We start from the raw sequence: 13487 nt of genomic DNA on the forward strand, positions 1-13487 counted from the left end.
TACATTTAAGTACTTACTTTTGTAATACCGGGCATAAATGTTTTAAAAAGTTACACCCTTTGTTGTAGGTGTTTTTGTATATGTACACCATTTCATATCAGCTTATTTTTCTGCATGCCTCTGTAGATAGCGCTGGCTAAAATTTGTGCAGGACTTTATAAATTTCAAAGCAATTTTGTACCCATTATAGGCTAGAAGGCTAACTTTAATTAGATACATAAATTTCAAATACTTTCTCACATATGTATTGGAAAACGCAATACAGTAGGTCCGCGGGTTACGTCAGAGATCCGTTCCTATGGCGCGACGTAACGCAACTGTCGCCTAAGTCGGAACCCACCTACATAAGCAACTACATCACTCACAGGGAGCACAGACACAGCAGTAATGAAGTGAAACAGTAAAAAAAACTTAAAAGCAAGGTAACGATTCCTGACCTTTACTTGTGGTAAATAAATAAAAAACAAAAAGCACATATGTACATACGTCGAAATGATGGGACTTTTTTAAATAAATAAATGGGAGATGGCAACGTAACCATGAAATGACATACGTTGAGTCCAACGTAACCCAAGGACTGCGGTATTTCTAAATCTATGCTATGCATCACTTTTTTTTTTTCCATTTTGTTCTAAGTTGCAATCACCAATCTAAGTTACAGTAACCTAGCTGAAGTGACTGTGAACACAAAAGTAGGCACACCATTTCCTTTCTATGATAGAACTCTTTGGAATGGCTAATACAGGCCACAAGTTGCAAAGAGCTTGATGGACTTTCTTCCCAGGGGAGAGGTGTGTAAATGGCTATGTACAGATAAGGTATGCTGTGGTCCATAATCTCATCAAGTTGATTGCATGCAAATATAAGACAGCTTTACTGTAAAACAAATGGCTACGTGCACACACTGTCAGAATTATGTTTCAGAAAAACTGCAATCTTATTTTATTTTCTAAGTGCGACAGAGGAAGTATTAGGGTATTGGTGAATTTGTGCTGTTACACTTTTGTTTTTCAGTGGCCTGTATATATGAGTTTCTTTGGTTTATTACTAAACTTGATTATTCTCTACAAATGACTAAGCTTTTCTTAGGGCAAGTAGGTTGTAAGTATTCGGAGATCATCTGTTTTCATTTGTAGCATAATTACCATACATTGCTTACTTCAGTATTTAAGTATGATCATCCATCACATTTCTCTGGCCAAGTTTCATAGAATTTGTCCGCTTATTAATTCACACATATAATACCAGGCTAAAATAGATGCAATCTGATGCAAATCCTTGGCAATTGTAACTTTCAGAAGTCTTGAATCCTAATTGAGATTTCTTGCATTACAACTATGAAGTTTTCAGTGAGAGATGGGTAGAGATTTTATACACAGGATGTGTCTGATATCTCAAGCAATGTATCATCTTTTTAATATGGAAGCAATGTTTATAGCTCCAATTCACACATTTAAATCCTTGGAAAATATCATTTCCAGAAAAATCAACAGAAGACATAACTCAGAAAGTACTAAAGGCCATCACTATATGAGAGGGAGGCCTCAGGGCGGCTGCCAACTCCTGCCCACCTTGTCATCATGCAGAACACTTGCATTTTTCAGCTTCGAAGAAATAAAGTTGCTTGAGAATAGTTAAGTGGTGCAGGGCCTAGGGTTAGCCGTTCACTCTTTCTCTGCTCTTAGGAGGCAACTATTCTGCCTCCTTTCCTGAACTCTAGAAAACAGAAGCGTTTGGGAGCTTAGGATAATCATTTTTCCCATTCCACTGTCCATCCATCACTGCATTCCCCCTCGGGCGTAAACAGGAGTCAAATTGACAGGGAAATTATATTTCTGGGTATCGCGGTGCAGGAGGGGAGAGATCGCAGCTGTGGGGGGTCGCTAATGCAATATCCCATTTATAAGGAAAAAAGGCAAGCCTCTTCATTCACGTACGCATACCGCATTTTCAGATGCTCCCACGCCCTAGGTGGATAAGTGCACATTTATACTAACCGAATAGGTTATTCCGGTGGGCTGTGCATACATGACAGTGCATCTATGCCAACGGAACAGCTCTGGACTGGGTGCCTCGGACAGAAAGCACACATGGAGAGTCTACACTGCAAACTTCGTTGAAAGCGATCAATAGGGTATCAAGTCCTCTGTCAATGACGGCAGAAGGTTCCAGGCGCTGCTGGTTTCATAAGCCTGTGTCCCACTGATGCTTACTTCCCTGCGGCCCCAGGAACCAGCACAGGCTGCACCGGAGCTGAGAGTCTATCCTCGTTTGGTTAACAAATTCCCAGCAAAATATACCACCCCCCCCGCCCCCCCCCCCCCGCCTGCCCCGCCCCGAGCCCCCAGGAGCTGTAGTGATGTCATATCCGTCGTCCAGGTCTCCACACCTCTCTGGGCGCCTACTCCCTCGGTCTCTTTCTTGGGTCCAAACTTTTGAGGTGGACGGGCGAGGAGAGGAGGGCAGAGGGGCGGCGCGCAGCTGGGAGGCGCTTCAGCACCGCGGTCAGCACCCGCTGCAGACGCCCCGCCAGGAGCTGCGGGCTGCGCGCCGGGAGCCGGGAGCAGCGTGGACGCCCCGCTCCGAGATGCCTGCGGAATGATCGCCCCCCAGGGCGGCTGCTGGGGCTGCCGCTGCCTCGGTCTCCGCGCGGCTCTGACCCGCGGGCGGGAAGTGCAACTGGAGGGGAAGGTCTCGGTCTCCGCAGTGACACTGGAGCGGCGACAGAAGAGAGAGTGAAGAGGCGGCACCCAACCCAGGGCAGGATGCAGGCGACGGCGCACCTGCTCAATCTGCTGCTGCTGTCGCTGCTGGCTGGATTCGGTCCTTCCCAGGTATGCGCGATATGTTAACTCTTGGCTTGAAATCAAGGTGCAATAGGAAACCAACCGACCAAAAATGCAAATACATTACCCCCTCCCCCCCCAAAAAAGGCATGCAAGACGGCTGTCTGGCTACCTTTATGGCTTGGGTGATAGATAACAAGGTGAACTGCCTGCCGAGGAGGAATAGCGCCTCAAGGTAGAGTCCCGGAAGAGGGGAGGGACCAGGCGCGAAGGGAATGAGGCTGGGCAGCGGGCAATGCGGCTCTCGGGGAACGGGCTCATTCTGGGTCCGAGCGCTAAGGTGCTGTTGGGGAGTCGCGGGGGTAATGCCGGGGAGTCAGCGGCGGAAACCATGCAATTTGTAAACACGGATGAGGAGCCGGTGAGCGGAGCCGTTTCTTTGTTGAAAGCGGAGGAGGGCTGTGTGTTTTCCCCAGCGGATCCCGGCGAGGAACGCTCCCCTGGCAGACGTGCTGCGGTTTGTGGCCAAAAACCCTGGCGCTGCTGCCTGCAACACGCAGGGCACAGCGGCAGAGCCGGACTCTGGCCCCGCGGCCGGGCGGGCTGGGAGGCAGGCGTGGGTGAACAGGGCTGGGGTTCCTCTGCTGCTTTCTGTTCATGGAGGGATGAGGGGGCCCAGCAAGTTCTGATCACGGGTGATCAGAGGCAGGCGGGAGAGTCCTGGGAAGGCTGCGGGGTCGCCTGGCTGTCGAACTCTGAAAATCAGCCAGCTCCGGCCACCGGAGTGAACGCTGAGCCCTTGTTATGAAAAGGCAGGAAAATCCGGCGAAATGCTTGCAGCGGCGAATGAGGAAAGTCTTGATGATAAAGTGAGAGAATTTGAGAGCGTCAGCATTGTACGATCATCTTAATTATACTACATAAGAAATAAGGCGTCTGATTAAAAAAAAAAAAGAGCAAGAGTTACAATTTTTAAAATGATGTCACTTGTTTAACTGGCCAAGAGCAATCTGACACAACCGGACAGATGATGCCATGTTACGGCCATTTAAAGCTGTATTGGGGGGTATTGGGAAGCTATTTATTTAAAGCTTCCCATCATCTCCGTGGTGGAGAGAGGTTAATTTTCTTTTCATAATTGAATAAGAACTAATTAAGGTGTAACCAAGCATGATCTAATCCTGTGGCGGACCATATTTCTAGGCCCAATGTAGCGCTTAGTGAAAAGTTAGAGTCACGTCTTACAGACTCGTCATTATCTGTGTGCTCTGTTCGTGTTTAGAGAGACCTGATGAGGATCAAATCATTTTATCTTAAAGCTCTGGTTGTGGTCATACTGTCCCTGACGTCTTCAGTGTGTGTGTATTCCACCTTAGTGATCTTCATGGACAGCGTTAAGGCACGCTACATCTAACTAAAAAGTGTGGGCTTTACTTTTACATTTTCTAAATCTTATTTTTCTTTTTGCCTCTGGACCTACAGTGACACCACTGTGACTATTATGTGGGTTAAAACTTTTAAATGCATTCCATTATGTACCTCACTCGAAATATTCTTAGTAAAATGCTTTTTCAAACTGAACCTAGTCACCGAATTACTGCAGGAGGGAAAAAAAATCACTTGACTTAAAGCGAGTTCTGGCATTCTTTAAAAATGAACTCATGTGAGCTTTCTCTGGTATCTTTAATGCATAAGTATCTTCGCTTCTTGGTCCTCTGTGCTTTCTCACATTAATATATAAACAAAGAAAAGCTTCTGTTAAATATTGAGATGATTCCTCCAAATAAATGATCCACTTTTAGTCAATATGAGCTTTTCTAGTATTAATAAGCTTATTGCTGGGCGTTCGACAATATGAAACTTTTTAAAAAAATTTTTTTAATATGAAACTTTTCGTAGATTTAACTGTGGCGGTTTGGTACAAATGAGTGAGACATTCAGGGAGGAAAGGCACACACATTAACTTTTCAAACTGTCCTTTTCAGCTTCTAGATACTGCCCCTCAGTGTGCAAAGAGGAGAAGACGGCCACTTGTTCTATGCCTCCTAGGACATTAGAGAGAATATCCACGTGTCCATAAACGGTTCTGGACAGGGGGAGAAAAACACTGCTTAAAAAGCGGAAAAAAGCTACTTTTGTATGTTTTATCCGACTATTGTTGATCACCAAACTATCACCCCATCCCATCTCCCATCACGAATGGCACCGTTCAATTCTCAAAGTAATCGTCAATCAGGTTGTAAACCTAGGAATTTTCTCAAATGTTATTGATTATTATACTAACTACTTAAGGGTTTACTTAACAAAATTAATATTGATAATGCAAATTATGCTTAGTAAAACTGAAAGTAAAAATCCAATAATACCACTCAAGATCACAGTTTTGGGACAAATAAGTAATAATGATGTGATGACACTTGGATGCACATAATTTTAAACAGCTGGTTTGTTAATACTAATGTTAGGACTGACATATTTCATAACATTTTAAAATATATTTATTCAAGTAATAAATTTATTCAAGTATGTGATTACCTTTGTGTTTACAGTAAGCATATGTATGTTCACACATGGATACACTGACAAACCAGAAGAGCTCTTAAAATGGAGATTTTTTTATGTGTAGCATTATACCACATATGCTAAATGTTGGAAATCTAAATCTTAGAGGGTGCACATTGTATATTAATTTACCCGGAAACAAAAAGGCTTTCTAACAACATTACCAGTTCCATTTCATAAACACTATGTAACATTAATGTTTATCATCATTTTACCTGAGAGTGAAACTTATAGATCTTATATGACATCTTATAAAGTGCTTAAGTATCGCCATCTTATGGTAAGGTAAGTCACTTGGAACTCAATTTTATCTTTAAACTGTTAAAAAACAAAATGCCCAAACCTCTAGATTGATAGGATGAACTCACTTTCAGCGTGTACTGATTACTCTCATTTAATACATCAGAAAATTGGCAAGATCACTATTCTCTTTCGACAAAGGAAGGCAATTCAACGCTAATTATTTGTATTTTTATGCAGACAGACGATCAATTTTCCTCTCAGGAAAATGATGAGAATTATGTTTTCTTAATTAAAATCTTATTAACGAGTTTCCAGTTCCATTTAGAACTCATGGGTCTATCACTCTGCCTATTGAGGAGATATTAATTAATTCCATTTGTGATGGAGAGTCTGAAGTATAGGCTATGTGCCAAACCACCCTGCTCTCGGTAAGTTCTTTCAGAAAGTGAAAGCTTGCCGGAATTCAGTTGTTGCTTTTAGGGAGAAAGGACGATTTCTGTGCAGGAAATTGCCGAGGGCAGCTGCTAGATGGCATCTCTGTGCTTTTCAAGGGAAGGAAATGAGGCCAGTAATGACCTTGATAGGAAGAAAGTGAGCCTTGCTCCTTTGTAAGAGTTTTGGCAGAACATTATTTGAATGTGATGATAAAATAGTAGCTGCCGTTCATCACAGCCACGCGTGTCTCTGCTCTGCAAGGCTCAGCTCAGAAGAAAGGAGGATACAAACGGGGCCACGCAGGTTTCCAGGAGAAAATTTACACCCGAGGCCGACACTTGAGTACCAGTGGCCACCGTCACACGTGGCAGGGCCTGTGAGCTTTAGGCGGCCAGACTTGTGTGAAAACTGTCTTGCAGAATGCCCCAGCATGCTCAGACGGAGGCGCATTCATTATCTTCTCGCCTGGAAATAGATGGAAGAACTCCCCACCGCGGTCCTCGCTCCCACTACAGACCTGAACTGTAACCATGACTCGGCAATAATCTTCAGGCACAACCTGCTCTTTCTGAACAAAAGAGCCCAGCCACGTAGGGCTCGCCTTACAAGAGACAGTTGCTTTGAAGCCCTATAAACATGACGGGAGCTAAGAGCACGGCAGTCATTATACTGCTAAGGGCTTCTTAATGTAATACACTGCGTCTCAGTGCCTTCGTGTTAGAGAATTTGCAAAAGACAATCATCAGACTTACAATGGCTAGAGGTGAATTTGTACACAAACCTGGTTAAAGTTCCTACCATTTTGTAATGAAATTGATAAAAAGCAAGAGCAGCAAGAGAAATGAACCGAGGTGGGTACCAGTCTCCTTTAAAATGTGCCTTAAATGGTCTCTCTTCTCCTGAACCCACTGTGTGCCAGGGAGATCCTCTCTATCGCAGGATCGACTCAAATCGGAACAGCAAGTATGGATGGAGGGCATGGAGTGAGGCCTACAGGGCTCCCCAGCGAACCCTGATGTGGCAGGAAGCGAGAGCTCAGTGCAGTCCACCCATATTTTGAAAGAGCAAATGACTTCTCTACTCCCATTTTCTCCCATCCTCCTGGATCCTATTAAATTTGTACTTTGCAGAAAGTAATTATTCTCCCCCCCCCCCGCCCCTTGGCAACTTGAAAAGGTTAAACTTGTACTGCTTTCCTTTATTGTAAAATTACTATTTCCTGTATTTTGCAACTATTCTCTTTAAAAGAAATGTTATTGGGACCATGTATTGATGCTCCACTGAGAGGGAAAGCAGGGTGCAGTCGGTCCCTCGTGTCTCATCCCTCCTTTGCCGCCAAGACGACACATCCATGAGTGACTCTGGGAAAGGTGTGATCTCAGTGCCCGCGCCTGGAAGATGAGGGGTCTATCTGTTCTTAAAATTTCTTTGTTAAACTTTAGAATGACCGACTCTGCACCTCTCCCTCCCCCACAACTCATACGTCGACCTACTGTCCAAGGTGATGGTATTAAGATATGAGGCCTTTGGGGTGATTAGGTCCTGAGGATGGGTCCCTCATGAATGGAATTAGTGCCCTTAGAGAAGAGGCCCCGGAGGTCTAGTTCACCCTTTCCATCCCAATAAATTCAATACAAAAATAAGATAAAAAACAATAAATTGATTCTTCTCTGAATTCAACCCATGTAGATAATATGAAGGGTAAAAAATAGATGAGAGCAGCTATATAATGTCTAGAATAGACCTTACTCATGAACAACTAATATTTAAGAAATGTATTATCTCAAAACTACTTGCCATGCTATAGTGAGATTTGCCTTATTTTTCTTTATTTTATGTTATTTATTTATTTAATTTATTTATGTTATTATTTTATTTTATTTTATTTTATTGCTTAAAGTATTACAAAGGGTATTACATATGTGTCCTTCCCCCCCCCCCCGCCCTTGACAGTCCCCTAGCCTCCCCTATCCCCCAGTGTCTTATGTCCATTGGTTATGCTTATAATTTTTCTTACTCGCTGAAATTTCTTTAAGGGAGGGCTGTCCAAGACACAGGAACAGCTTTAGACCATCTCTAGCGATAATGCCAGTAATTTTGCGAATAAAAGTACTCAAAAGTGTTGAAACTATTAAAAGTAGTTTTCTAGGAACATTTATCTCTTTTTTGCTTTAAAAATAAGGTGTTGTGAAGCATCCATCGCAAAGCTGTGCCTTCTGTCAGTGTCTGGGCAAGCTTCGAAAGCATAGAAATGAGTTCAGAGGGAGGATCCCAGATGCTGGTGTTCCTGCTCTTGCCTCTCCCTGGAAAGCTCTTTCCGCTTCTCCATATGTCCAAAGTCTACCTACATTCTAAATGCAACGCAAATGTCACTTCCCCCGTCTATCCTTCCCTGACACTCCTCACACCTGAGAGGAGGTGACGCTGATAAACTAAGAACTCCTACAAGAAAAGAATCGTGCTCTGTTTGTCTTCGCACCTGCAGCCCCTGGCACGGTGTCTGACAGAGCAGGTGTTCAATGAACAGCCTAAAGGGGATTTCCTTCCGCCCCCCCCCCCCAAGTTTGCAAAATATCCTATTTCTAGTCACTCTTATCATACGTATCCCTTTCTTATATTTAATCGGGTGTTGAATGTATTGTGTCTCCCCGGCTACATTATACTGTAGCTGAAGGCAGGCTCTGGGTCTTGATCATCATCTTATTCTTCCCTGCCTAGCAACTAGCACAGTGTCTATTCAGATCAGATTTCTTTAAAAATATGTTTTTATTGATTTCACAGAGGAAGGGAGAGAGAGATAGAAACATCAATGATGAGAGAGAATCATTGATCGGCTGCCTCCCGAATGCCCCCTGCTGGGGATTGAGCCTGCAACCCAGGCATGTACCCTGAACTGGAATCAAACTATGACCTCCTGGTTCATGGGTTGATGCTCAACCCCTGAGCCACACGAGCTGGGCTCAGGTAAGATTTTTAACAAGCAACATTGAATGAACAGATGAAGTCAAGGAAGCACTAAAACACTTAAAATTCTGCAATAACTGATGCATGGAAATAATCTCTGGTTTTGGCCCAGGCTCCCTTCATATCAAATAAACAGAGAAGAGAAGAAAGACTGATTTTAAGAATCTTGGTTTCAAGGGCTTAAAATGATCCTATCAGGCCATTTGTCTTGAAGAATGCTGCAAGATTATGCCTTTTTACATTTTTTGATTACTTTCCTGTCTTCCTTCACCATCCTTAGTGCTGTTGTTTACATCTGGTAACTCTGGGATGCAAGGACCTTGATCCTCTTGTGAATTACTTGCTGTGTTTCATGACACTCTGTGGCAAAGTTCATCTTATCCTCGTATCCTTGCTGTATGGATGTATCCATTTTGTTTGCATAGCTTATAAGTTTGAATATTAATGAGTACTAACTGTTTCACAACCTTTATTGGATGCCATGTCTTGCCTTATTGGAAAAATTAGAATGTTATCTGTATTTATCTCTTTTTTTAGTGACTGGGCTATTTTTTTAAGGATGTAAAATATCCTGTTGAAATTATTCTCTCAGTAGACATTCTTACACTAGTGCCACAGAAAAAGTAATATCGGTTCTGGATTTGTATGGCATTGCTATATGAGCACACTCCCACCTTGCAGAATGACACCCAATGGTTAAAAGCAAACACAGGTACAGTGGAGTTATATTTATCTGAATTACAACTTCTAAATATAATCCAAAACTCAGAATTTTAATAATTAACTTTGTAGCTTAAAATGCTCTGACAAGAAATGTCAGCAATAAAATTGTTTCACCATCTCAAGCAAACAGCTACCGAGATAACCCCCAAGAGAGGGCATACTTGGAGTAGACGATTCTTTTTCTTTTTCTTTTTCAAACTACATTGACGGCGATTAAGACGCGTTATCCCATGATGGTTAACTAGCATTCCTGGAGGACACAAGCCCAGATGCCAGAAATGCCTCAAACAGAGGACATTTCACCCAAGTGTCCCTGGTGAAACACTGCCTTACAAGACACCGTCACTTCTGGGAAGGATGGGCGTCAATGGCTGCTCGGGGAATTAGCACCGACGGCGAGTCTTTTTACACCTCCATGTACTTTGTGGCAGGATGACTACATCTTTAGTGCCTATCGCCCCAGTACGGAACAAGCTGAAATACTGTATGGCTCGGGACCCACTAGAGACTTTTTATTGGCGGTATCATTGATTATTTACATCCTGCTACAGATATATTCTACTCTTGACAACAAGCTGAGTGCTAGACCACATCAGAGAGTGAAAGAACGGACGGCGGTGTGATTGCCATCTACCTTAGAGCACCCTGGGGATATGCAGGAGGAAGCACACAGAGCATCAGAAGCTCATGCCGAAGAGGTAGTGATTGTCACGTGATGGCTCCAAACTGGGCATGCGATGGACGGAATTTACTCAGTCTCTCTCATAGGCAGCAAAGCACCATGAGCTCCCCCCGCCCCTGCCATCCGTCAAAGCAAGAAAAGATTCCACGTCCAAATATTCATCCTAAATCAAAGTGGAGTAATACTTGAAGAAGTGATGGAATTATAAACTAAACAAGCTTATGATGTGCATCTCAGACGTGAACAAAAGATAGTTAAAAGAAAAAGAAGGGTTGAGGGGAGATAAGTATTTGTTTACATGTAGGGGATGGGTTGAAGCTTTTAGAGATGGGGCATAACATCTGGCAATGTGTAATGAAGCATCGCAAGTGAAGATTATGCTCCCTACCAACACCACACACACACACACACACACACACACACACACACACACACACACACACACACACACACACACTGACTGTATTCATTCATATTGAGACCTGGTTACCCTCCTATTACTAACTGTTGTGTTGGCATTCAGTTTTAGAACAAGGCCTCTAATTAGTTCACGAATGTTTAGTGTCTTTTAGTGAGAAGAACTAGAAGGAAGGAAAAGGCATAAATAAAGGCATTAATCAGGTCCTTTTCCTTTCTTTACTTGCATCTCAATCTTGCACATGGAGAGGCAATAGAAACCTGATTGCATTCTGTCCATTTGTATGTAATCATTGCTTCTGGAAAAGCTGCCGCTCAAGGGATTCCACCTAATTAATATTACCTTAACATGCAAAATGAAGATAAAGAGAGAAACCATACCAAATTGGGGTAAATTATAGAATAATGAGGAAACTGGGCAGAGTACTAAATTAGGAGGAAAGCAGGACCTTAGCAGCAGATCTTCAGATGTCCAGTTCTGTGGCTTTGGGCAACTCACTAAATTGTTCTACAGAATCAGACGTAGAGAAACACCTAAAAGATGGAGGGAGGGGCCTAAAGCCAAGGGATGTGGGCTGCCTCCAGACATTGGAAAGCCAAGAAAACGGATTCTCTAAAGCCTGCAGAAAGAAATACAGCCTCGCTGACACTGATTTTAACGTCACAAGACTTAGTTCAGATTTCTGCCCTCCAGACTGTAAGGTACCAAACTTGTGTTGCTTTAAGCCACTAAGTTTATGGCCACTTGTCACTAATGACTAAAATTCTGCAGCACAACAACAGAAAAATTCTTTCTTTCTTTTTTGGTGATTTGATGAAAAAACTGGTATAATTGTGATTCAGTCACACCAACATTGATGTGTTGGCTGTTGACATTTTTTTATCTGACAATCTAAGAGAAAAGAGGTCAGTGCCTATGATTAGTCAGGTATTGAATGTTTTAAAAATTCTCACGGCACACCGGTTGAAAATCGCTGATCTAGATGATAGTAATTAATGTGTAAATAAGCACAGAATGTAAGTTAGCCAAATAACAGTACTGTCCCCGCTTGTCGATATTAAGATTTAAGAGACCATACCTGGAAATTACAGTGCGGTCTAAAAATTATAAAGTAAGATAGGCTAAATAGAAATAAAAATTGCTTATTAAAGACTAATTAAATTCGACATAATTCTAATTGATTTACCTGACAGGGTACAGTGTTCCCTAGGTGACATCTGTAAGATGCAGTGAGTCTTTTGTTGTTTTGGTTAGGTAAGGTCTGCCTAGAGAACCTCACCATCCATCTCAATGGTTGTCATTTCACTGACTTGCCAGCATGGGACTTCTGAAAGCATTGCATGTCAAATGTTTATACTGGATTTGTAATCGACAGTGAAAATACAAATAAATTGGCTGCTCTGATTCAGTAAAATGACGATGACGGCTCCTTCTTTTTCATCAGTCAAATCTGATCCGCCGAAGGCATTGGCATGTCTTCAGATGAAAGTAATTTCGTTGAGAGAACCAAGGCATGATGCACAATAAACGTGCCGTCAAACACGATGAGGGATCGGAGACATTCCATAAAAGACGAGCCAGAGTCACCCCCTTTCGTGTGCAGTAGAGGGGGAAATGTTGGGTTGTTGTGTTTACTTATTTAATTTAAAATAACAGAAATTTGTTCTTAGCTTTACAACAATTTGCAATATAAAGAAAATAATTAGTCCAAAAAATGGATGATTCCCAATGATCGTAATTATCACCTGTGATAGAATAGTCCATTGACAGTCATGCTGTGATAGTTTTTTCAACAAATGCTCATGCCCGGCACTGTGGTTGGAGTTGGAGATAAGAGAATTTTTAAGGAGTCACAGTTATTACTCTCCAAAGCCCTTAGCACTTTCTACTAGAGGACTCATCCAGGTATACTTACTATCGTAATGCTGTATGCTGCTCTACAACAGAGACTTGTCTAGGAGACAAGCAGGGGAGAGGCAAGGGACATCTACAGGGGCATAAAAGAACATTTCCTGGGTCAGGTGATGCTTAAAGGAAGATCAGTTTGACAGTGAAGAGAAGAAGGAGTAGCCCATTAAAAGGCAAGAAGTCTCAAAGGAGAACTATGTAATACTTTCAACAATACAGATTTAAATGTGTACATACATATATATACACACATATATATATACACAAATATATAGCTATATATCTAAGTATCTCTGTATTTTATCATATCTCTGTATTTTATCTATCTACCTATCCTCATCTCTATCTACCTTTGTAACCACTACCTATTTTAATAATCAGAACATAAGTTACTGAGAAGAATCCCAATAAGTATCTTAACACAAGATCCCTGTGATATCACTGTGATTATGTGTCCCTGCCTCATCCACATCATGCTCATTGGGCTCCCATGAAAGTCATGACTGAAGATGTTTTACATTGTGGATTGTATCACCACCATCATATATGAAAAGTTTTACTCAATTACTAAAACTATTGTTATCTTTTGATAGCATATTTGTGGTTGGAATGGTTTCGCCCAAATAAAAGGACCTTCTACTATATCTTCATCAAGTTATAAGATAATCCTGGCTCGGTTAAGTTGGCCTAGAATTTGGCATCACCTCAAACTGTTACTCAGATTGCATACTGATTTCAAATTTTATTGACAAGTGGGTTTTTTAAT

At 42.2% G+C, this 13487-nt stretch overlaps 1 protein-coding gene across 1 annotated transcript in view; it reads left to right on the forward strand.

Moving 5' to 3' along the window:
- Window positions 1-2388: 2388 nt before the first annotated feature.
- OLFM3 (olfactomedin 3) overlaps window positions 2389-13487 on the forward strand; it is a 91755-nt gene continuing 80656 nt past the window's right edge. Inside the window, exon 1 of the mRNA XM_036343459.1 lies at window positions 2389-2834. Coding sequence (XP_036199352.1) covers window positions 2766-2834 — 69 coding nt within the window. The 5' untranslated portion in view covers window positions 2389-2765. The remainder of the gene's footprint in view (window positions 2835-13487) is intronic.

The sequence above is a fragment of the Myotis myotis genome, unplaced genomic scaffold (assembly GCF_014108235.1).
Source record: "Myotis myotis isolate mMyoMyo1 unplaced genomic scaffold, mMyoMyo1.p scaffold_m19_p_18, whole genome shotgun sequence".
Taxonomy (NCBI): Eukaryota; Metazoa; Chordata; class Mammalia; order Chiroptera; family Vespertilionidae; genus Myotis; species Myotis myotis.